This window comes from Protopterus annectens, chromosome 1.part2 (genome assembly GCF_019279795.1).
Source record: "Protopterus annectens isolate FY-2018-M chromosome 1.part2, PAN1.0, whole genome shotgun sequence".
In the NCBI taxonomy this organism is placed as follows: Eukaryota; Metazoa; Chordata; order Ceratodontiformes; family Protopteridae; genus Protopterus; species Protopterus annectens.
The window spans coordinates 1,240,444,991-1,240,471,662 of NC_056727.1; the positions used below are offsets into that span (position 1 = coordinate 1,240,444,991).

Sequence of the window (26,672 nt, forward strand, 5' to 3'; positions counted from 1 at the left end):
TACCAAGTGAATTTGCTTTTCTGGCGTGAAGAAAGCCATCGGGGCAGTTGCATTCAAGCTTGCACCCAGGAATGTAATCTGTTGAGAGGGTACCAGTTGTGATTTATTTTCGTTTATGATGTACCCCAGACCAAAGTTAGAACCCTTTTTACAAACGCCAGATGATTTAGAAGTGTGGCCTGGTTTTCTACCTGAATTAGACAATCATCCAGTTATGGATATATTTGAATATTTATTTGCCTGCAAAATGCAATTACTGGAGCCAGACATTTTGTGAATACCCTGGGCGCAGTAGACAAGCCAAAGGGCAGTGCAGAGAACAGATAATGCAAGTAGCCTGCTTTGAAGCGTAGGTATCTTCTGCAAGATTCCCAGATTGGGATATGCAGGTAAGCTACTTTTAAATCTAGAGTTGCCAACCAGGCATCTTTGCCTAGCATAGGACGTAATTGGTAAAGAGTCAGCATCTTGAATTTTGGAATGTCCAGAAAGGGGTTTAGAGTAGACAGGTCCAGAATTAGACGCCATGATTTGTCTTTTCTGGGTACCAGGAAAAGCCTGGAATAGAAACCTTGTCCCTTTACTACTTCTGGTACCGGTTGAATAGTCCCCATGTTTAAGAGGGAAAGCACTTGTTTTTGGGCCTCTGCCCACTGATTTGGGGACAGGTCTGGCCACCCGTTTGGTATTGGCAACGTGTGGAAATGAAATCTGTATCCCTGTGACACTACATTTAAAACCCATTTGTCCTGGGTTATGAGTTCCCAGTTTTTTGCAATGAAAAGCAATCTGTCCCCCCAAAGGGGTGGCTAAAAGGTAAGTGTTTGGTAATTTTAAAGGAAAGTCAAGACTGTTTACCATAGGGGGGGGGTGTATTGTTATTTCCAGATTTGGAAGTGGAGACCCCTCACTGCTTAGGTCTGAGAGTCCCCTGGGACTGAAACCTGGTGCTTTTGGTGTGTCTGGGTTTGGCTTGAGAGGATCTGGAAGGAGCAGGAAAGGACCAATTCTTAGTAGGCCATTGCCTACTAAATCTAGGAGGTTGCACTTGCAAGAAATTGTTTACAGTTTGCATAGATTTAGCTTTATCTTCCATCTTTTTTAGAACTTCTTCAGCCTTATTGCCAAACAGGCATCCCTGATTTAAAGGAGCATCCAACAATTTCACTTTAACATGGTCAGGCAGAGACTGCTCCTTAAGCCAAGCATGTCTTCTAAGCACAGACCCAGTAACAGCAGCCCTGCAAGAGGCCTCTAAAGAATCAAAACCACATTGCAAAGTATGTTTTCCAACTTGTTCAGAAGAATGCAATAAATCCTGTAACTTTTCGACACAGAGATCAACATCATTTTCTATTTAAGCAGTCCAGTAATATGCTGTTGATATTTTAACATATGAAAGTGGCAGTTTAGTCCAGATTGCCAAGGTTGCAGAAGTATAAACCTTTTTACCCCATCTATCCAGCGCGTCTCTATCAGAAGGGGTAGGATTTTTAGCAGTAAAAGCCTTAATGCCCTTGGGCCTGAGAAATGGTTTCTGGATCCGCAACTGAATTTTTGAAAAGAAACTTGTGGGACTCGGGAACAATGTAGTATCTGTCGGGTTCACTAGGAGCTGGAGGCAGGGAATCAGAGGCCATATTGGATTCCGAAAACACAACAATGTCTAGTACAGGAGGTATAGCCAAAGGTCTATGCTGAGGTAGAAGGAAATCCCTAAGCCTCTTTTTTTGATTCAGAAAATTCGTGACTTTCCCAGTGGAAATGCTCCCTTAAGGCATGTAAAGTTTCCCCAAAAGAAAAGTCCTCAGGGGGGGAAGCAGAGGGAATGGAATCCTCTGCATCAGAATCTTCATAAGTAGGTATGGACAAATCCAAGTCATTAGAAGAATCAGAAGAAACAGAGTCCTGATCAGAAGATTCATAGTCAAGCTCAGCTCTAGGCCTCTTAGAAGGGGGGGGGGGTTGACTATCCCAGATTAGTAATAAGATCTTCAGCCATTTTGATAATTTGCTTTTTAGGCATAGGGGCCTGAATATGTGGCCTGGGTGTTTTTTTAGACATAGATCGAGATTTAGGCCTTAGTATAGAAGGTGGAGTCTGTTTAATATGCAGGTCTGTAGGCCTGAATACACCCTCAGAAGCAGATGCCTGCACAGCGGCTCCGGACCCATCCAAGGCAGAGACATCCGCGGGTTCCATAGCTGAAGTATCTCGGGGCATACCGGACTCCGAATGGGTCTCAGTAGAGGCCTGCGAGTCAGAAGTAGCGGCTATCAGGGGCTGCGAAAGTGCCTCACTGAGTACCGATGAACAGGCTTAGGAGAAGTGTCGTCGGCAGTTTTGGCCCTCGACGGCCTGTCTCTGTCTTTATATTTGCATTTTTTTGGAATCCCGGTAGTCGGATGGCTAACGGATGTCATTTCTGGATAATTAAACCGAGAACCAAAATATTTAGAGGCAAAAATGTACCAACGACGGATAGTGCACTATTTAAATAAAGCACAAAACCAACAGCAAGGTACGTCGTGGTCAGGGCCTAGGCAAGGAATACAGTACAAATGAAAATCTTTGAGGTATTTGCTTTCCACAAGTAATGCAATTATTAACTTTTACTGACATCGGTAAGGAGCAGGAAAAAAAGTTTCCCCAGCAGGGTGCTTAGCTTTAAGTTGAAGACTTCGGTTCTGAAACTCTAAAATGAAAATTTCAGGAGTCGGCCGACCGGCACTTGCGAATTGCTTCTGCTTCGGGCACCGCACGGCAAGGAAGACTGGTGTAATGGCGTCGGCTGCGTGTTTTATACTCCTGATGACCTGACGTCATGTAAGAAGGGACAGCAACAGATGCAGGACCCAAGACTTTGTTAATCAGGCCGACTGAGGGCAACCTGCCAGCAGATTACCCAACTGTAATGACTGCAACAGTGAAATATGAAGAAGATCTGAAAAATAAAGTGTTGTACAAGGGTCAAATACACCGAAGTCTGTCCAAAGAAAGAATGCCTTCTTCCTACAGACAGGTTTATTTCCATTTGTGCCCTCCAGTGCCTCTCATCCCCAGGTTAGTAATAAAATTAGTGGGAAAGGGCCAAAGGGGATTCTAACTGCACCTTTCTGGCCAAGCCAGCATTGGCTCCCCGTTGCAAAGCATAAGCAGATAGGAGTCAATGCTACTCCAAGAGAAAGTGAGTTTGTCGACACAGAACAGGGGAGCTACCATATACCCCAACTTAAACATCCTGAGGCTAATGGCATGGGTGATTTTATCATTAGCTCCTCAAAAACAGCTTCTAGCTGTCCCAATTACCCTGAAAAAGAGGCCAGAAAGCCCAATATAAGGATATTTTTCGCCCAAAGTGAAACAGATTTGAGGCATAGTACCATTTCAATGGTCATAAGCCTTAACAGTCACAACTTTCCTTGGTACTATCTGACTTGGTTGAGTTCTTTAGAAAAGGTATCTCTATTCATGCTTCTAACACATCTGCCTACTTGCTTGCCTATGCAGCTCCCTCTATTTTCTAACCCTGTGATGAAAAGGTTCCTTAAAGGACAATAATCACCTCAGGATCCCAAAGGATAGTGCCTCCTCATTCATGGGGATTCCATTCCTTGAGACAGCAACATCTGCAGACAATTTAGTTCTCATGTTGGAACACTGTATTGTTAGCAACCATCACCACAGGTAGGAGAATCTCAGAGCCACATGTTCTGATATGTTAACTGTTTCTCAGAGTCCACCTAGACATGAAACAACCAACCAATAATCACAAGTAAAGTAAATCTATAAAGCAGAAATGTACAACCCCCTACTTTACATCCCAACTAGAACTATATAGGAGGATGGAGGGTGTGTGCAGCTAATGCAGCAATGAGGAATTTGAACATCGACTGTTACAGCAAGTACAACTTACTCAACTGTAAGTTATGTTTATCACTCCCACTGCTGCAGTAGCCTTAGGCTTTAGGTTACAGGAGTTGACTGTGGAAACCAAGCCATCCTGGGAGGAGGAAGGATATAGATCCTGGAGCCCCCTGGAGAATGGTCCTTGACCTGGATCTTGAAAAGGAATCCAGTTTGTACATACTTTTACAAAGCATTACAGAAGACCTTATAGCTGCCTCTAGAATACTTATAGTCCACCCTTTTCCATTATGCCATCAGAAAATATAAGGTTCTAGCAGATTGTGCCTGGTCACTGCCTGCAATGGATTTTCCATGGTGGAAATAACAAAAAGCAACAGGTGAGGATAACCATCTGGGACTTGTCTGTTTAGACAGAAGGTGTCCCTTTTTTGTCCCTTGATAAATAAATGGCTATTCAGCTTTTCTATAGAACTTTTGTCACGATATTACTTGTTATGTCCATAGGATGCAGAATACTTGCTCTTGTTTTTTTTAGGTTCTGGATAGAAAATCGGAGAGACTGACAAGTTGACTCAAAGTAAGCTCTAAACCCACTTTGGGCATAAAAAACAGGTTTGTTTTAAAGAGATCCTACATCTGTGGGAAAAAAAATCAGGTAGAGGTCCACCCACTATGAGATCTTGCAACTCATACTTTTCTGCAAGTACAGTTTTCCATGTCAAGAACCTTAAATCACCTTGATGGGCAGGCAGGTTCAAAAGGTGACAAACTCCATGTCTCCAGCACAAAGTTGAAATCTCAAGCTGGATCAATCTGTTTATGATGTCATCTCAGGTGTAAAATTTTCAGAAAGTTTATAACAGAGAAGAAAAGAATCTACAGACATGCTGAAATGGCCACAAGATGAAACTTTATAAAAAAATAAAACAGGTCAGAACTCGCACAGATATTTGAGCAACAGTTGTACAAAATCCACGATGGGCCACTCCTTACTGGTTAGACATCAACTAGGAAATCACCTCCACTTAAAATATATGACCTTCTGGTAGGTTGCTTTTCTGCCTCTTCTAGTACCTGCTGCATGTCATTTTGAAATAACTGCTTAGAAGGTATTAAGTTGAATCATCCAGGCAATCAGCTAAGTCAATTGATACTGGGATGCATCAAACTCCCTCTCTTGTGTGACATCATCCACTCTATGTGAACGCTCGTGTTAACTGCCTTTAGCCAGGCTCGATAAGAACAGAGAATCAATGCTGCCTGGGCAAAAATAGGGTCACCACAATGACTTTTGCAGTACCATTTTGAGTCTTCAGAAATACCAAAGATACATCAGTGGAAAGGGTGGAACCACATAAACAACATTCCCTTACAAGGAAATGAAAATGCATCTGCTCTCCAGGCTTGCTTACAAGAAGCCCAGGAACAAAATTTGTTTAGTTGTCTGTTTTGAAAAGAGGTGAACAGATCAAGTTGCTCCCATAAGTAGATCAGCTCCTGGAAGACCCCACATTCATGAGGGTTTTTCCTTGTTCTGCTCAGCTGGTCTGCCACTATACTTTGCTTCGAAGGAATGAAAGATGCTTGGAAGGTTAAGGTATGCTGAAGAGCCAACTCTCAAGCCAACAGGCGCAGCCTGTACAACATTTTTCCTCCCAGTTTGTTAATGTACTGCATGTCTGTAGCGTTGTCTGTAATCACTTGAAAAAGTGCTGGTGAACATAGGGGATGAAGAAACTTCAAGGCCAGGATCACAGCCACTATCTCCTTTAAGTTAATGTGCTTTGGTCAGCCTGAAGGACTCCACAGGCCTTGCACTTTTAGCCCCTATGGAAACTGCGCCTCTAGCAAAGTATGAAACTTCTATGGTGACCGATTGTTTTGGGTCTCAGCAGAAAAAGGAAGACTTTAGAATGATGCAGTAGTTTTAACGTGAACCTGGCAACAGAAATCATGAGAAAGTATGGTTGTGCAAGTAAACTTACCATAAAAACTATGGATCCTAGGATCCAGAGAAATTCTCTTGCAAAAGTCTAAGATTAAAGGCAGAAATTCAGGAAAGATTTGAGTTAAAAAGCCATATTCGCTTCTATTAAAAATGCCCTTATGATAGAAGCTTCTAAAAGACATCATAGGAACACAATCCTGTGAGACTGAAAAAAGGAGGATTTTGAGAATTTATCTGGAAGCCCACATTGGTCAGAGACATAAACCAAGTTAATGACTCTTGACATCTGGAGAAAAACTCTGCAAAGATAAGCAAGTCAATAAACTAGGTCTGGAAAAAAGTCATGTACTCGCCATAAAGTTCCATCTGAGTAGTTTTACTTCATTTTTCTGCAACCTGTGGGTATTCGGATCTGAGCCGGCAACTTTTCAAGCATCTGCTCCACGCTACTCCCCTTACCCATAACCATCTCCTACCTTCCCTCAGATCGAGTTTGCCACTACTCAGCCAATCAGCAACTCAATTTTATAACAAACCTAAAACAGGTTCAGGGGAAGAAGGGTGGGACGGTTGCAGAAAAATGAAGTACAACTACTCAGATGGAACATTATGGTGAGTACATAACTTCTTTATCTGAAGTAATTAACTTTATTTTATCTGCAACCTGTGGGACAGAGTCCCCAGCTACTAAAACTCCTGGGAGGCCCTCATGGAAGGATATTTCTGAGCACCGCAGAGACGAAGGATGCTCTCCATCTGGAAATGGAATCCAACGTATAATGAGAAATGAAGGTATGCAACCCTGCCCAAGTTGCTGCCGCACAGATGTCAACCAGTGAAACCCTAGACCAAAAAGCAAAAGTCGCCAAAGATTTGGTAGAATTAGCTTGAACAGGACCAGGTGGGGACAGACCTTTGTCTTTATAAATTTGCAAGATGTACTGTGCAATCCATCTAGCTAAGGAAACCTTAGAGATGGCTTTGCCTAGAAAGGGTTTAGAAAAGGACACAAATAACTGGTCAGACTTATGAAAGGGCTTTGTTCTGTGTAAATAAAAATGAAGCTGTCTATGAATATCTAGCAAATGCAGCTTTTATTCACCCTTGTTCTGAAAATTTGGAAAGAAAACAGGCAGATTAATTGTTTGATTAATGTTTGATTCAGAAGCTACTTTTGGTAAGGAAGGAAGGGTTCGTGCGGGACCCTGTCCTTATGGAAGATCAAGTAAGGGGGCATGATAGACAAAGCTTGAATCTCACAAACCCACCTAGCCAATGTAATGGCCACTAGGAAGGCTGTCTTCCAGGATAAGAACTTCAAATCTACTGATGCTAAGTGTTCAAAGGGAGGAGCAACTAAAGCCTGCAGAACCATGGTAAGGTCCCAAGGAGGAACGGAGTCCTTAATTGGAGGGCGTAAGAGAAAGGTGCCTTTAAGAAAGGCCTAGAAGTGGCCAGGGCATTCATGTTTTTGCCAACATGGAAATTAGAGATAGCTTCCAGTTGCACTTTCACCATAGTGTATATTTTTTGTTGCTTTCCACATCTGAATACCTAGCGACTGTATTTCGCCTGCCTTTCTGTTACATTGAAGCTGTTTTTACTGCATTTAACTTAATATTGCACTTGGAATCCTTGTTTCTTACTATTTGACTGTATTTGTAGCAAATTCTTCTGTGCAAGCTGTAGTAGCTGATTCATAGCATTTATAAGTGTTTGCTGTACCTGTTTCTGCCTGTTTTGTGAAAAAAAAAAAAAAGAGAAAAAGAAAAAAATAACTCTTGTTTTTCCTGCTTTACTAGTTTAGTCCAGTTTCGGAGTTGCTGATTCCTGGGCTTTGGTTGTAGTTCCTGTGTACTGTTTCCTTGCCTTATTTGGGGGAGAGGAAGTTGCCTTGCTTGCCAGTGGGAGTGGGAAGCGTTGGGCTGCCTTTTGTCCAGTTTTGTGGGGTTTCAGCCAGTGACTAGTAGTTTGTTGGTCGTTTTGGGCCAGTTTCTGGCTTTTTCCAGCCCCCTGGTATAAAACGCGATGCAGCGTTAGCGCGGAGCTGCCACTGTTGCACACTAGGGCAGCGCCGGTTAAGCAGGTTTAAACTATTCGGGCTACCTAAAGTCCGCTCTTCAAATTTTCCCTTAAAACTACCTTCCTCGAACTATACTACTGATCAAATCAGCGTATCCTATAACTAAAAAGATCATCTCTACTTGACTCCAAGTAGACTATTCTCTATCTGTTAAACCTAGCACTTGCTCCTACAGTACTTATTACCTTGATACGGCACTCTTGTCATAGATAGTACCCCAAAAGGCAACCCCCATTTCTCGGTCACCCACGTCCCCAGAATCTTTTTAAAGTTTTTTGTCTATCCTTCTAGCATGTCGAGGGATCAGTTGCTAGTGTTCTCTCCTGCTCAGCTGGTGAACCTGGGAATATTGAGGCAATGTTACAATTGCCTCATGTACACAGACAACCCTCTCCTCCTCCCACAAAACACAAATACATGCGAGAGATGCAACTATACGGCCAAACTGGAGGCTGAGCTCTCTCAACATAGGACTGGCAAGACCAGTCAGGAGGAGAAGGTTACCACACACACTATAGACCCAGTCTCACATAGTACCATTACAACCTCAAATCATACACATAAACACACAAAGACATACTCGGAGGCTCTGATCAAAAATCTACCAAAACAGCAGAGGCCACCAAAGCAGACACCCAAACAACCACCACCTCAGAACACAACACCTGCAACACATAGACCTCACAGTCAGTGTGTCAAACAGTCACAGCCCTTAAGGCCAAACACAATGCCAGACACACTAGTCATTGGTGACTCCATAGTCAGACACACTGACGTCCCGCTCACCAGACTGAGTAAGGAGAAGGTCACAGTAAGCTGCCTGTCGGGCGCTAGAATCCGCCACATAACGCAAGCACTCAGGTCTCTCAACAGCAGGTACAAATATGACTCAGTCATTGTCCATGCTGGTGTAAATGACCTGAGACGTACCTCCTTGGACTACATGAAAAGAGACATTGAGGAGCTCTCTGATTATGTAGCCCAGGCAGGTATGACCCTGACCTTGAGCAGTATCCTACCTTCACCAAGAATGATGCCAAAATACAGAGATAAGATGATCAGCTTTAACAATTGGCTTAAACACTGGTGCCATTCAAAGGGGATCCAGTATCTGTCTGCCTGGGATGACATGCTGGACAAGCCACGCTGCTTCGCAAGGGACGGCTTGCACCTGTCACCCTGGGATTCGGATATTGGCAAAGGCTCTTGCCACCCCATAGTGCCTTTTTAGGCAAGGCTCAAATTCTAAACCTACCACCCTAGAACACAAAAAGGAAAAACTAAGGGTAATGCTGCTCAATGCCAGAAGTCTAAATCTCAAAATGCATGCACTCGAGGCCCTTCTCAGTATGGAGAACATCGATGTCTGTGCTGGGACAGAAACCTGGTTCAAGGCTCCTGAGAGCACCCCAGCACTATCAGGTTTTACCTCATATCATGCGTTCCGGCCCCAAAATCCGGACAATACCAAGAAAGGAGGGGGATATCCATATTCATCAAGGACACCCACACCTCAAGACTGGTGGCAACGCACGATGCATCGGAGACCATCCAGGTGCAATTAACCATAGGCAAGACTGCTCTGCAAATTGTAGCATGTTACAGGCCACCCTCACAAACTCAGGAACCTCACATGGCCTTCCTGAAAACACTAGAGGGGATAAATGTATCACCAAACACCATCATACTAGGTGACTTCAATTACCCTAATATAGACTGGGAACACTACTCAAGCCCAAACATCCTAGCCCAAATGTTCCTGGAATTCATAAACTCAAATACCATGGAACAACTAGTCACCATCCCCACAAGAGGAGATAACATACTTGATCTCATCATCACGAACATGGGAGCACAATGTTCAACACCGGAAGTATACCCCTCACTGGGGAGATCAGATCACAAACTAATCTCGCTGGAGGTCCTCATCCCACCCCCACCTGAAATAAAAAAGACCACAGTAAAGAACTTCTCAAAAGCCGACTTCACACTTCTAAAGACTAGTGTGGTCTCCTTTAAGGACCCTGAGCCGCGGAAAACAGTACTCAAGCCGCTGAATCACTTACAAATGCCTTCTACCAGCACCTGCAGGACTGCATGGATAAGGCAATCCCAAGCAAAACAAAGACTCTTTGTACCAAAGGCAAGCGTCCAGTCTGGTGGACCCCAGCCATAAACAAACTCTACAACAAAAGGAGGAAGCTACTACAAGATAGAGCAAAATCCTTAAAAGGTAAGACACCCTTGATCACTACAAGTAAAAAACTAAGAGCTCTCATAAAATCATCCAAAGCAAATTTCGAGAGAAAAATAGCTAAAGACTCAAAAGACAATCATAAGGCCTTCTTTAGCTATGTTAGAAACCTAGGAGGAAACTCCCAGATATGCTCAGAACTAGTTCAAAATGATGTGAAGATTACCGATCCTACAGACATTGCCAACATACTGGCTGACAGGTTCAGTGCAAACTTCCCCCGAGATATCTATATCAAACAATTGCAGCCCCCCAAACATCTCCAGCGCCCAAGTGAGAACTGCTCTCTCCAAAGCAAAAAACACAGCATCCATGGGACCTGACTGTGTCCCCGGCTGTGTGCTCCACGAACTCAATGAGGAATTAAACCCACAGCTAGGACAGCTGTTTAATCAAAGTCTTACCTCTGGATACGTACCCAGGGAGTGGCGCACTGCAACTGTGGTCCCACTTCACAAAGGCGGTGCCTCCACCGACCCTGGAAATTACCGGCCCATTAGCTTGACAAGCCTTATCTGCAAAGCCATGGAGAGATCATAATGGACCTCATAAATAAAGACATAGGGAATTTGCAGACTTTGGATCCAACCCAGTTTGGCTTTGTCAAAGGCAGATCATGCCTTTTAAACTTGGTTGACTTTTTCAAACAGTCACCAAAGCCATTGATGAGGGAAAGGCAGTCCATACAGCCTACCTCGATCTGGCTAAGGCCTTGATACAATACCCCACTCGGGTATCATTGAAAAACTCATCAGCTTAAATGTTAACCCATACATCACAAGATGGGTTGCAAACTGGCTGAGTGACAGAACCCACAGGGTCAGAGTTGCTGGCGCCATGTCAGACTCAAAGCCTGTCACAAGTGGTGTCCCACAGGGCTCAGTCCTGGGCCCACTCTTGTTTGGCATCTACTTTTCCGGTACAAGCAAACACAGGAGGGTTATGGCTGACAAAGTTTGCAGATGACTGCAAACTGGGCCATAGTAGAAAACACATCTGACACAGATATCCTCTAGAAGGGTCTCACAGAAATGGATAACTGGTGCCAGAGCCACGACCTACAGTTAAATGCCAACAAATGCATAGTCATACCCTTCGGGAAAAACAAGGTTACCCCTAGCTACCAAATAGGTGGCAATCCACTGAGCACAGAAGAAGTTATCAGGGACCTGGGGACCCAGGTTGATAGTAGTCTGTCATTCGACACCCATGTAGCTAAAGTAGTTAGGAAGACCTTCTACATTGCCCACCTTATCATGAAGGGATTCTCATCTAGATCAAGGGAGGTCATAGTCTCCCTTTACTCATCACTCATCAGACCAATGATCGAGTACAATGCCCCATTCGGAATGTATCTGACCCGACACTTGCAGCAGCTGGAGAGGCCACAAAGTTCCTCACCAAAAGGATAAAGGGTCTCAAACATCTGTCCTATGCTGCCCGACTGAAAGAACTCCAGCTCTATTCAGTCGCCACGCTTGCTCAGAGGTGACCTTTGCCTAACATACAAGGCCATGTCAAACCCAGATTTGATGAATATGCTTCACCTCAAAAATCTAGATCCATCAGAGCCACAAGGGCAGGAGACTTAAACCTCGACACGGCTATTAATAGGACGTGCTGGAGGGATAGATTCATCACCCAAAGACTCCCTATGCTGTGGAACAAAATCCCGGTACATGTGAGGCAGAGCACCTCGCTGGCCTTGTTCAAGAGAAATCTTGACCAATGGATGGGAGATCGCAGATATACCCCAGGGATTACCTCAGTGTCACTGCTCGACAGAGGCACAGCAAAATAATGGGTATAGTTCCCCATACTAAAGGGGTGGCGTAAGCCACAAAACGATGGGCTAGGCTTGTAAATGCCCTCGGGCAGATAGCCTAGTATGAACCTATGAACCTATAGATGAACTAGCCCCTTGCTGAAAAATATTGGCTAAAAAAATCCAACAAAACAGGAACAGGGGCTGTAAATGGATCTAGGTTCCTCTGAGAAGCCCAAACAGAGAATAGTTTCCATTTGCTGCAGTAAATTTTCCTAGTGGAGACCTTATGGGATTCCACCAGAATAGTTTTTACTGAAAATGAAAGACCGGGAGTCCTGGCAATCAAGGGAACTGGAGCAACCAAGCGATCAGCTTGAGGCTGTCCAGGTTTGGTGAACAAGTGCCCGAGGGATGAGAGATGAGATCCGGGCAAGAATCCAGAACCCAAGGAGGAGCTAGAACATGAGACCAGAGGAAGGAAAACCACACCTGACGAGGCCAGAACGGGGCAATGAGGATCACTTTGCCCCCCCAGTCGGCAAGCTTTCTGAAGAAACTTCGGAATGAGAGGTAACAGGGGGTAAGCATACAGTAACCCAGGAGGCAAAGCATGGACTACAGCATCTCTGGGGGGATCCCCTGGTGCGGGGATCAGAGCGAAGAACTCTGCACTTTGCGTTGGAAGGAGATGCGAAGAGATCGCAGCAAGGCTGACCCCACGCAAGAAAGATCTCCTCCACTATCGATCGTTTCAGAGACCACTCGTATGCCATTAGAGCAGCCCAACTCAATCTGTCCATGTCCCGGGATGTGCATTGCAATCAGAATTAGAAATAGACTGGTGGAGATCACCCATTTCCACACTCTCATGGCCTCGCGACACAGAGTAAGATCTGGTTCCCCCATTTTATTGATCTACCAGACAGACATGTTGTCCGACTGACCTGCAATAGTCCCCGGAAGAAGAACAGTGTGAAAGGCTTGCAATGCTAAAAGCACGGCTCTCATCTCCAGAACACTGATCTGCAATCTTGTCTCAGTCTGGGACCACGTGCCTTGGACTGTCCACCCCAAATAATGGTCCCCCACCTAAGCTGGGAGGTGTCCGTGGTCACTGTGGTTTGGGCTGTGGGTGAAACAAATAGCTGTCCTGCTAAGATCTCTGGCGAATGGAGCCACCAGAGAAGCGACGCCCTGCAGGCTTTGCCGATTTGAATTGGATAATCCATGGGGAGATCTAGCTAAAAAGTACAGTTTTGTACCTACCATAAATGTAGATGTCCGAACTGGATAGCATCTGCAGTCATAACAAATGGGTTGTCCTGTCATCAGGCAGCCCTTCGGTCGGCCGGATTCCAAAGTCTGGGTCCGGCTTCGGCTGATGTCGCACTTCACCCGACGTCATCTCTGCTGGTCTTCGGGTATAAAGGCATCAGCCGGCGCCATTTTCCTCAGTGTTTCTTGCCCCAGATGCCAGTTGCCCTCTAGGAAAGCTAAATTTTGGATAAATGCCAATGTTTCCAAAAAAGGTAGAAGGCAAACACAAAAAATAAGCATGTATGTACATATATACAAACAAATACACCATAAGAGACCCCCCCCCCCCCAGCTAGCTATTAGGAGGGTAAATACCCTAGGAGTACCACAGAGGGGAAGGAGGGTGGGTAATCCTGACTGCAGATGCTATCCAGTTCGGACATCTACATTTATGGTAGGTACAAAACTGTACTATGTCCTTCATGGATGCATCTGCAGTCATAACAAATGGGTAGAATACCATAGCCAAACTAGGGGTGGAGGAAGAAAAATTATGGTGTAGTTAGGATCCCTTGCAGTACAGCAGTGGCAAACCCTGCTCGGGATCTGGAATATAGAGGTAAATTATAATGCTTGGCAAATGTATGCACGGAGGTCCAAGTAGCCGCCTCAATAATGTCCTTGGTTGCCACTCCTCGTAAGAAAGCTGTGGTAGTGGCTGTAGCCCTTGTAGAATGAGGTCTTATGTTCTGTGGAATTGTTTTTCCATGGTAGGAGTAACAGAATCTTATGCAATTTCCTATCCATTTGGAGATTGTCTGTTTGGAAATCGCTTTTCCTTCCCTTCCTGTTGCATAGGCTACTAAAAGCTGGTCAGTTTTTCTGTTACCTTTGGTTCTGTCCAGGTAGTAGCGTAACTGCCTATGTACATCCAAGGTATGCAGCAGTCTTTCCCCCTTGTTTTGTGGATTGGGAAAGAAGGTAGGTAGGTGGATTGCCTGGTTTAAAGACACTCTGGATACCACCTTAGGCATAAATGTAGGATTAGTTCTCATGGACACCCTATCTTGATGGAAGATTAGAAGGGTTGCACTGCCATTAAGGCCTGTAGTTCCGAAACCCTCCTTGCTGAAGTAATTGCCAGTAGGAAAGCAGTTTTCCATGATAGGTGTTGCAGATCTGCTGTTGCTGCTGGTTCAAACGGAGGGAGTGTCAACATTTCTAGCACAAAGTTCAAGTCCCATGCTGGTAATGGTGGTTTCCTAGGAGGTTTTACATTCTTGATCCCTCTGAGGAACTGCCTGAGTAGAGGATGCGAAAAGACAGGTGGATCGAAGCTGTATTCTGCTGAAACAGCTGATGCATGTATCTTGATGGAGGAATAGGACAGGCCTGTATGTAGAAGCTCTGCCAAGTACTCCAGGATGTTAGCAATGTCTATGTTCGACACATCTTTTCCTCTTTCAGTACTCCAAATGACAAACCTTTTCCATTTTCCTGCATAGTTCCTTCTTGTTGAAGGTCTGCGGGCTTCAAGGATAATGTCTTTAACCCTTTGGGATAGGTCTGGGTTAGTTGCTGCTATGTGATGTTCCAGGCAGTCAGTTGCAAGGTTTTTAGGTTTGGATGCATGATGTTGTAGTTGTTCTGAGTTAACATCAAAGGCATCAGGGGTATTGACCACATTCTCTCCCGAGACATGCTCCTCAGCAATGGGTACCAGTGTTGTCTTGGCCAATTCGGAGCTAACAGGATTATCCTTGGACGTTCCTCTTTGATTTTCAGTAGTACCTTGTGCATCAAGGAAAGAAGTGGAAATGCATATGCTGTCAGGCCTTTCCAACTGAAGGATAGAGAGTCCACCTTCCATGCAAGTGGGTGGTATGTCCTTGTGCAGAATTTTTTGAGCTGGTGATTGAGTGGGGATGCGAATAGGTCTATTTGTGGCATTCCCCATTTCTTTGTGATGGCCTTGAAGATGTCCGGGTGTAGCATCCATTCGTGAGCATCCGAGGTGGTTCTGCTTAACATGTCTGCTAGGGTGTTCTCTTTTCCCGGCACAAATATTGCCTGTAACTGGATGTTGTAGCTCAGAGCCAGATTCCAAAGGTCCAGAGTCATTCTGCATAGTGGGTATGAATGAGTGCCTCCCTGTTTGTTGATGTACCACATGACTGTGGTGTTGTCTGTCCTTATCATTAAATGGCCTTCTTTGAGGAATGGTATGAATTTCTGGATTGCTAGTTTTACTGCCAGCATTTCTTTTTGGTTTATGTGCAGGTGCAGCTGGTCTTGAGTCCACAATCCTTGTATGCATTTGTCCAACATGTGCGCCCCCCAGCCTAGGTCTGAGGCGTCCGTTGTGATGGTTTGGCTTGCTTGAAAGTTGTGAAAGGGTAAGCCTGGGTTTGACTGGCATGCTTGAGCCCACCATAGGAACTCCTGTTTTAGGCATGGGATTAGTGGGATTTCTGTTTCTAAGCTGTGCTTGTGTTGAGACCATAAATTCTTTAGGTACCACTGTAGCTTTCTCATATGCAGTCTGGCATGTGGGACCAAGATTATGCATGATGCCATTAAGCCCAAGGCCTGCAGAACTTTTCTTGCTGTTAGTTTGTTCTGCTTTGTTAATGCCAAGAAGTAAAGAGGGAGTTCTTTTTGTTTTTCTGCAGTTAGGAATGCCATTTGTTTTACTGAGTCCAATTCCGCACCCAAGAATGTTCTTGTTTGGGATGGTATCAGCCTTGACTTTTGTAAATTGACTGTGTATCCCAGGGCTTGTAGTAAGCAAATGACCCTTTGTAAATCTGTTGTCAGCTTGCTTTTGTTGTCCGCTTGTAACAGGCAGTCGTCCAGGTATGGATAAATTTGGATTCCCTGTAGTCTGCAGTGAGCGATTACTGATGCCAGGCATTTTGTGAATACTCTGGGCGCAGTAGATAAGCCAAAGGGCAATGCTGAGAATTGATAATGCTCTGATCCTGCAAGAAATCTGAGGTATCTTCTGCAATTTGGTCGTATGGGGACGTGCAGGTATGCCTCCTTGAGATCTAGAGTTACCAGCCAACACTCCTTGCCCAGCATGGGAAGAAGTTGCTGTAGGGTCAGCATTTTGAATTTTGGGACAATGATGTATGTGTTTAAGACGGACAGGTCGAGAATAGGTCTCCAACTTTTCTCTTTTCTTGGTACTAGGAAGAGTCTGGAGTAGAATCCTTTGCCCTGTTCTGTTACTGATACTCTTTCCACAGCTCTCATCTTTGCTAATTCCGCTATCTGCTGTAGAGCTTCTGTTTTTTGATTTGGAGGTAGGTTTGGCATTCCTCTTTTTACTGGTAAGGTGTGGAAGTGGAACCTGTAGCCTTGGTCTATGGTTTGCAAAATCCACTTGTCTTTTGTGATATAGTGCCAATTTTTTGAAAATAAGGCTAACTTTCCGCCTAAAGGTGCTGCTATTTGCTCCCTGGTAGGCGGTGTCAGAGCCAAGTCACTGTGATTGTCCTGTTGCAGTGGCAGTGGTTGTGTCTGTGCCTCGGTTATTGCCTTGCCACTGTCGTCCTCTGTAGGCACCTCCTCTGGATTGATTTCTGCCTCTAGAGCGTCTATTCCTGCCTCTTTGGGATTTTGAGGAGTCTGGAAAGGACCAATTTTTGGCAGGCCAGTTCCTGCTAAACCTTGGTGGCTGAACCTGTAAGAAATCTTTAACTGTTTGTACAGATTTTGCCTTCTCTTCCATTTTCTTCATTACCTGCTGAGCAGGTGTACCAAATAGGCTGGCCTTATCCATAGGAGCATCTAACAGCTTTGCTTTAACATGATCCGGTAAGACCTGTTCTTTCAACCATGCATGCCTTCTTATCACTGTGCCAGTCATGGCTGATCTAAATGAAGCCTCCAGTGCATCATAGCCACATTTTAAAGAATGGTTACTAACCTGTTGGATGTTATTCACCATTTCTAATACATATTTCTTATCTAAAGAGTCCTCAGAGGACAGCTTTTTAGTTAACTGATCAAGCATAAACTCTTGGTATTGGATCATATGAAACTGACAGTTTAAAGCTCTAGCTGAGAGAGTAGCAGAGGTGTAAACTTTTTCCCCCATCTCTCTAAGGACCTGGATTCCCTTTCAGAAGGAATAGGGTTTTTTGCTGAGGTCGAGGCTACTGCCTTAGGCCCCTGGGATATAGTTTCAGGATCTGCAAGTGGGGCCTTGTATAGGTGGTGATGAGTGTCTGGCACCCTGTAAAATCTATCTGGTTTGGCAGGGGCTGGAGGTAAAGAATCAGGAGCAGTGCAAACATCATTAAATGCATCATCCACAACAGGTAGTACAGGAGGTATAGCTAAGGGCCTGTGTTGTGGTAAGTGCAGAAAGGTCCTAAGCCTTTTTCTGGAATCTGAGAAATCTTGTCCCTGCCATTGGAATTGCTCTCTCATGGCATGTAAGGTTTCCCCAAAGGAAATTCCTCTGGTGGAGAGGCAGCTGGAATGGATTCTTCAGCATCAGAATCTTCATAAGTAGAAAAGGGAGCCTCTGGCTGGTCTGTAATGTCTGAGTCATCCGCAGAATCATCAGAGGACACTGGCTCGGGGGGGCTCTGCTCTAGGTCTCTTTTCTGGGGGCTGAGAGGCCCTGTCTGGGTGAGATTGGGATCCCCTAATTAAGGATATTAAATCCTCTGCCAGAGTAAGCATTTGTGAACTTGAAGTGGGCCTGTGTGAGGGGGGCTTAACAGGCACTGATTTAACATATTTGGCTGCTTTAGCCCTGGCAAAGGCCTTAATAGACATGGCTGCAGGAGGCCTAGCAGCACCACGTGCTGGGGTAGAGACATCCAAAGGGATGGTGTCTGATAAATCACTAGGAACCACAATTGTAGGCAAAATTTCTGAGGCCGATTCAACTAAGGTAGCAGGAGCCTCAGTAGTAGTCATGGATTCGGCTGAAGATTGACCGGTTTTCTCGGTTTTGGCCGAAACAGAGACACTCGCGGCTTGCTTAACCGTGGTTTCGGCCGAAACCGCGGACCGCGAGTGTCGGTCTTTTTCTTTGCGTTTAACAATTTGGGTAGTCGGAGGATCTGACGGCATAATGTACGCAAAATCTGAGCCAAAAAACTGTTCAGCAAACTCCGACCGACGCCTAAGCGTTTGTCGGTTGAAGGAAGCACAGGCCGAACAGGCTGCTACATCGTGGTCTGGGCCTAAGCAAGGCAGACAGTAAGAGTGGAAATCTTTATGAGGTATTTGTTTCCCACAAGTTAAACAGTTATTGACTTTTTCTGACATCGGCTGAGGCAAGAAAGAGTCCCCAACGGGGTACTTAGCTTTTTAGAAGTCTTCGAAGTAGTATTCGGTAGTAGTAATCTCTGGATCTGACCGACCGGCACTTGCGAACAGCTTCTGCTTCGGGCGCCACGCGGCAAGAAAGACTGGGGAAAATGGCGCCGGCTGATGCCTTTATACCCGAAGACCAGCAGAGATGATGTCGGGTGAAGTGCGACATCAGCCGAAGCCGGACCCAGACTTTGGAATCCGGCCGACCGAAGGGCTGCCTGACGACAGGACAACCCATTTGTTATGACTGCAGATGCATCCATGAAGGACATCCACTGTGCAGCCAGCATCCACTGAACAGCATGCATGTGAAGACACGCACGGGGGAGGATCGAGATTGCTGCGGCCATAGAGCCTAGGGCTCGGAGAACGTCGACCGCCTTTGGCAGCCTGGGGCCAAGGATCACTGATATATGATCTTTGAGGGCTAGAGAAGCGGACTCTGATGGCAGACAAAGTCTTCCTGTCCTTTTCGCTCTGGACCAGAGTGTCATGTACTGTAGTCCCCAAAAAGAGAAGAACCAGCAAAGGGAGCATTTGTGAAAGTCTCCTTGAAGGGGTCTGCGAATTGACACAGCCTGAGCCAAGAGTGTCGCCTCACAGCCATGCCAGTCCCAGCCGCTCTTTCCGTGGCATGGGAGAGGAGACTCATGGACGTATTAGATACTGATTTGAGTCGACATTTTCGTGGAGAACAGGCACTTGTCCTCTGGCGACAAAGACTCTGGGGGCAACTCAGTGAACTCAGTGACTACTCTCGCTGCAGTCGTACAACGTGTCCCAAACAGTTCAGCGCTCGGATGGAAAACGTCGCTGAAGAAAACACTTGCTTCCCAAATTGATCCACCTCCCTAAACTCCTTTTCCGGAGAGTGGACTGAGGAACTCCCCTGTGCCACTTCCCTCTTGGTGGCTGCTGCAACCATCATAGCATCCACCGGGGATCTTTTGTACCAGGCCTGTCTGAGGGTGGAGAGAGAATCCTGTCTGGGTCTTTCGGTATCGGCTCTATGGTGTCAGGCTCCTTCCATGCTCCCGTGGTGATAAAACTCCACTAAGGAATATGCAGGAGGGGACACCCAGACTGCAGATGGCCCCATGCCAAAAGCCTTCAGGAACACCGACTCATCCGTAGAAGATTTTGGGGTTGACCAATCTCCCCTCTGGAGGAGGATCTCCATGATGTCTCCAAAGGTGACATCCTCGGGAGTGTCTTCTGTCAAGGACTCAGGGGAGTCCAGGTGCCTCCTTTTACACATGTGCTTACAGGGACTTTTGTCAGTGGGACTCTCTGAAGAGGGCTCGTGAGCCACAGGGAGTTCCTCCAGGGGAACCACCTGGGGATCCTCTTGCACGGGCTGTCCCTGGGACAAGCTGAAGGGAGTCGTAACAGAATCCAAGGAAATCGGCTGAGGTCTCTATCCTTGGGAGAGAACCCTCTCCACCACATCATACACCGATGGAGAGCGCACCTCCTTAGCACCCAACAGGAAGGAAGCTCTCCCCCGGTCCGCTGTGAGGATCGGGGCTGAGGCAGGAGTAGCTGGAGCTCTGAAGGAATGGCTCGGATCTGACAAAGTCGGAGCACAAGACACCTCCATCCCCTCGGATCAGACTCCCCGTCCTCGGCCCAGAGAGTTGCTCGGCTCCAAACTGGTCTGATCTGAGGAACTCAAGGTAATTGCCAGAGTCAAGGTTGGAGGAGCAGTCGGCACCGAACCCCCATTAAACCCCGAAACTGCAGGCTGGATCAGGGAAAGAGAAATTGGATGAAAGAAGGCCATTGAGGTCCCCCCCTCCAGCGGAAGAGGGGACTGACTCCCATTTGGATGTGGGACCGAATGAATCTCATCATCCTGTCCATATTAAACTCTGATAAGCTCAGAGTCAAGCGCGAGGAGGCGACAGACTCTGATCTGGCTTGTCGAAGCGACGACCTAGATGAAGGCCTTGGATCCAAAGGTTCCATCGGCTCCGGGAAGAACCTTGGGGAATACAGCTGAGGAGATGTAGGCCTAGATACTTTAGCAGGCAGGCTAGGGAAGGGCTCCCGCTCTAGAGACAGTTTGTGGGGCCTATCCCCCCTCTTGTCTCTGTCCTTGTTCTTCCTGTCCTTTCCTTTGGCCTCCCCTTCAAGAGGGTGAGTCCCAGCCTGAGGGGGATGTTGAGTAACTGCTGGAGGAGCAGAGACCGATGAATACAACCTTTTGCAACCAGTTTGGCCTTCCATTCTTTTAAGGCCCTGGGGTTGAACCCAACACACACGCTACACTCAACGGAAAGATGGGGAACACCCAGGCAAATAACACAGAGTGTGGCCAGCAGCCGGTGAAAGCTTATGGCCACACACTGTGCATTTTGGAAGGTAGGCTTTGGCTGATCAGCCATAATACTAACACACACAGCCAACCTAGTTAAAACTAACACTCTAGCACACACACCTAAGGGATAGGGAGGACCTTGCTAGACTACTTTACAACAAACTTTTTTTTTTCTAAGTTTAAACAGACGAACAGCGAATGGGGGAGGAAGGTGAACTAAACGGCCACACACCTTCACTAAATAGTGAAAAATGTACTTACTAACAATCCAACACTTGGAGCTACAGAGATCACAATGCTGATGCACAAAGCGGCAAACGAAATCTGTGGGAAGGTAGGAGATGGTGATGGGTTATGGGTAAGGGAGAGGAGCTTGGCGCTCAGAGCAGATGCTTGAAAACCTGCCGGCTCCGAGCCAATATGGATCCTAATACCCACAGGTTGCAGACAAAATGAAGTTAACTACTTCAGATCTAGGCATTTTTAACACCTCTGGAGCTGCACTGCAGATAACTAAAGGGTAATGTAGAAATGGAAGAATGGCAAAGAATCTCCTCAATTCAGATTGAACACCTATTTGTTCCCATAAAAAATGTCTCATTCATATTACCTACAGGCTTACTAATTCCTATCCTCCTGTAGATGAATTTTTTTTTTTTTTAATTTTCCTCACAATCAGAGAGCCGAGCTTGACAGTTTGTAGGAGAAAAAGTCCCGATTGTTAAAGCCAGAATCAGACAGGGTTACATCAAGTATTACTTTACAAGGTATGCCCACCTGTAATGGCTTCTGCGTACTAGGATGCAGTGCCTGCAATGCTTGCCTTTCAAGTTAAGAAATTCATCTTTAACTGTAACTATTTCTTAATACATGCAATGTTTAACAGTTTCCTTTCTCTTAACAGAAGTTCCAGAGAAAGAAGACAAATGAAGGATGAATGCCTGTCTGGTCCGATAGTCTCTTGCCCCAGTTACACAGAAAAGGATCTTCCATAGTTTCTCCCCGACGAGAGATATGGTTTTTCCATGCCTGTATCTGACACTGGAACAGCAAAAGAGGATGCGACTGGCCCCTGCTTCATGATGGCTGAAAGGAGAGGTAAGTAAGTTGTCTGAGGAACAATCTTTGGCCACTGCAGGTTCACCCACTGTTGATTGAGATTCCTGGATGAATGATTTTTTTTTTTTTTAATTTCTAGATGCAGCGGGAGAAGAACCACCCAGAGTGGTGTATGCATCCATGCTGTAGCCAGGAAAAAGAGGAACCAAATGCAGTAAGCATTGCTTCAGTAATAAAGTCAGAAAATTAAGCTGTTACTGAGTGTCCAAAACACACACGCACACACACACACAAGCGCACACACACACACAAGCGCACACACGGGTTGGGAGGGTGGCCTAATGGTTAAGGTGTTTGCCTTACAAACACAAGGTGCAGGGTTTGAGTCTCACAAGGGATAATTGGCTAGGCTTACAATGGCTCACAAGGGCAGTTAGCTTAGTACTAACCTATGAACCTACACACACACACACACACACACACACACACACACACACACACACACACACACACACACACACACACACACACACACACACACACACACACACACACACACACACACCTTCCCTAGACCCTTTATCATCAAAAGCACAAAAAACACAAAATCCCTATTAGTACCTTCAAATATTTTATTGATTGGCATTTGTTTACTGGGAAAGTCCACTGGGCTAAGAGAACACATTTTCAGTGGAGCCCAAAGGAGAAAAGCTTCACAGTATAACAGTACAAAACATGCAAACAGTAAACACAATATAAAACCGCTTCCACATAAAATCAAGTTAAACAATGCATACATAGTAATATACCATAAATGTAAGGGTGGCACACAAGTGATATGTACACGAGTATATGTGAGCACAACAGCAAGTATAAGTTGCAAAACTAGAAGAGTAATTGGGTTATTAAACACAAGTGGTATATACAAGATATTTTGTGAAAACTGTTCAATAAAGGATGGGAAGAGGGCAGCAAGAGGTAATGCAGAAAGACAGACAGAAGAAGAGTAAAAGAGTAAAAGTTTAGCAAGGTTTGTTTTGATAGTGAGTATGAGTGAGTTTGAAGAGGGGAGGGATGTAGGACAGTGTGGGCAATCAAGTTATATAAGAATGAGAACAGGGGCATGTGCATTGCCAGATGGAAGAGAGATGTAATTTCCATTCTTTTTTGAAGGAAGTGATTTTACTAGAAGTTCTGATCGCTGATGGTAAGAGTTGCAAAGCTTGGTGACAAAGAAGGAATAAAGCATGTTGCCAGCAGGGAGTTTAGGTTTGTGTACTTGCACTAGTAGTTGGTTTTCAGATCTAAGTGGCTTGTTAGGGTGGTAGAGGGTGGTAGTGGGTGAGGATGGAGGAGAGGGCTGGGCAGTCTGAAGGTTTGTAAATAATTTTGTGAGCTGTGATTAGCTGTAGGTAGGTGAGATGATGGGGAAGTTCAAGCCAGTTAAGTGATTTTAAGGAAATACAATGATGGAAGAGTATTTTGCGTTGGTTGCAAATTTGGCAGCCTTGTTGTAAGAAGTCTCAAGCTTGTTTTTTAGGGTGCAGTTGATATTGGTTAGGAGAGGATCATATCACTGATAGATAAGCAGTATGTCAAGTTGGCTGTTACAAAGTGAGCATACACTGACACATATTCCTGCCAATCCCTCCATAAACATTTTGTCCCAGAAAAAAAAAAAAAAAAAAAAATCAAAGTTTACATAAGCAGTACACATTTCTTACAAAATTAGCACCAAACACATTAAAGGACACTAACCGAAAACAGCTGTCCCTGACAGGAAACTTCTGATACTGAGAAAAATACCGGATTTCTTAAAGACAGATCACTTTCAGTAAAAAAAATGAAATATATTTTTTTTTTCTTAAAAAAAGGGCAATAATTTCTGTGTAGGGGATTCTCATATGGGGCCTTGTTTGTCTGAAACTAAACTCTTAGCAGACTGCTGCTCTTGGAAAACCCAAGAGATACTTCTTCTCAAGACAGCAAATACTTTAGAAATTTTCTCTCGGATTGGTTAATCCCAAGGAAAAAAGTCAGCAATCAGCAGTCAGAGTGAAGACATGGGAAGCGGACAGAACTTTTTGAACCTAGTCTGTTTCTTATGAAAGCTATTGCAGCAGTGGGAGAGACCAATATCCTCCATTCCCTAGCCTCTCCCAGAATGTTGGGACCAACAGAACCACCAACCAGTGCCTGGGAGACAGGATATGGCGAGACAGGTTTCAGCTTCTAGGTCTTCAAGTACATCTGCTGCAAACATCTCTGCCTCAGAATGAGCCGAGGGTTTCACATTCCAAGGCCTGTGACATCTTTTCACACACAAATACAGGTAGTCCTACAGTCCCCTTCTGACACAATAAACCAGGCTTCTGCTGTGTTCACCCAGATCTGGGAATATTTGAAAACCAAGTTCAGCCTGTTGGTCCAGCTGGATGCAACAGTGTCCACAAGCAAGGCACCATCCAAACAGGGTACAACATAAGACAAGCAAGCCTTCTGTCTATGGGTTACAAATGCACCTCACCAGATATGGCAACCTCAAACTGAACTTGGATGTCAGACACCTGGGTCACATCTTCAGTGTCTCTTTCAGCTTCCTTCGTACACATTTTGTGAGAGGAACGTTGAAATTTGAAGACAACCTTGCAGCAGCAAACTGGATAAATATCTAAAGCATCTTTTGACAGAGGCAGCGTTTGTAAAGCAACACAGTCTACTTTGTATGTTTTTTTGAGCAAATCCCTGACATACGATGCACTCCTGTATACCGCAGGTCTGAACCCAGACAAAAACAGTAGCTGTTAGTACCTTTATGTGAAATCGGACTTCCAGAAACACACAGTAGCTGTTGGCACCTTTATGTGAGATCCATCTTCCAGAAATACATCTTCGATATTCAGATGCAGACCTATGCCAATATCCTACTACCCACAATGGGAAAGATAAAGCAACAAGTTTCATACAAGCATGGGGGGAGCTCCCCAGTAGGGTATTTATCAGACTTCTGAGGTCTAAATCAGGTCAAAGGATACCAGGCTGCTGAAAATTCAAAACAGTTCTATGAAGTTTACGTATCTAACTATAGTTTAAGATTGCATAGACTGATGCTAGCTTTATATTAGGAGCACTCACTTTCCACATGGAGAACATTTCCTACTCAGAGGGGGAATGATTCTGTGCTCTAGAAAATCAGGCCAGACACATAGGAACACCTGCAGCTAAGTAACAGTGGTCTAGACTACAAAAATGACCTGAATGCAGAACATTTTAAGTGCATACTATAAATGCAGTGTACGTGAAGTACACAAGAGTGAACGTGATGGCAATATTTCAAGTATTCCAAGTAAATCAAAGATAAAAAAAAAATGATTTAGTTGCATTGTAGAACACAGAATATTTGAAGTTTGAACACAGTGCAGACATGGCTTAGGAGTCATGGAGCAAAGAATGTGTGTGTGTGTGTAATATACATTACACACAAAACACACGCGCGCACATACGCACACATTACAGCTCAGCTTCAATGTTACAGTATCTCTGCTTTCAGTGAAGAAATTCCAAGATGTTCAATGAGCCAATTTCTAGGTCACCTACCCAGTGCAATTCTTTATGATTCAGCATAGCTGTTCAAATGCTCACAGCTTAATCTAATACATTAATTATCCAGTAACTAGCAACAGAAAGATTACACTGCTGTATAAACAGGTACAGACAATTTTATTTTAATCCCCAATTAAGAAATTTAGCTTCCATGTATTACCTTACCTGAAAGCAAGCTCTGGGACAAGGCTTCAATGGTAATGTGGATCCTATCATTCGAACAAAACTACGTGAAGCACCATATGGTCTACTCTGCCAGATTGGAATAATCTATATCAAGAGTAAAAACAAACTAGATTAAACAGACTATAAAGTGTTTTTGTAATTAAATTGATACAAACGTATTTACTACCACTATATTTTACCATCATGCTTTACAACTTACATGAAAGGGATTACAGAACTGAAGACCGCTTATACTTCTGAATTACATATAAAAGCACTTAACAGTCAAACAAGAAACTCACCATAATGGTGGATCTTTAAAATGCAAGTCTGGCTGAATGACAACAAAAGTTGCTTCCTAGGCACCAGGGCAACTCAGAATCTTTCCTCTTGCATTTAATTCTACAACTACTAGGTCATTCATTAATGCTACCCTAGGAGGAGTGGACCAACTCTCCAATTACTCCCAAAAATACTACTGTAGAAACCAGATCTGCATTCTTCTAACAACTGAAGAACTGCAGTCACACAAATTACTGGCAAAAACAAGGAAAAAAGGGGGGGGGACTGCATTCAGATGTTATGTCTTAAAGATACCCTACTGCAACAAATACACTGCATAAAATTGCTGTTGTGCAAGTTCTACTTACCCATAACAGAAGTTCAAATCCTTACCTGCTGTACAAGCTTATGGGTTGTGTCCTGCCCAATACACAGCAACAAGCCAGCTTCTCAATGTTCTGGATCTCTCCCTCTAACCTCACAGTGAGCACAAGCAGTACATAATCAAAAAAGCATGCACCATGAAGTAAATCCCATCAATACTTCAAAGTAGTAAGAACTGGTTTAACAGAAGAAATAAGAGGCAAGATTCATGGAGTGGACACAAGCACAAGACATTACACATGGATACATCTTCCCTGCCAAGAAGGAACACTGCTCAACACAAAAAGGTGTGCATAAGCAATACAAAAAAAAAAAAAAAAAATTAAAGAGCCTCTTAG

General features: G+C 44.7%; 1 protein-coding gene across 2 annotated transcripts in view; it reads right to left on the reverse strand.

The window, feature by feature from the left end:
• Positions 1 to 26,672, reverse strand: part of MTFR1L (mitochondrial fission regulator 1 like) — a 462,922-nt gene that overhangs the window by 263,149 nt on the left and 173,101 nt on the right. For both annotated transcript variants that reach the window (XM_044060114.1, XM_044060115.1), the window contains exon 3: positions 25,669 to 25,773. In XM_044060114.1, coding sequence (XP_043916049.1) covers positions 25,669 to 25,773 — 105 coding nt within the window. The remainder of the gene's footprint in view (positions 1 to 25,668; positions 25,774 to 26,672) is intronic.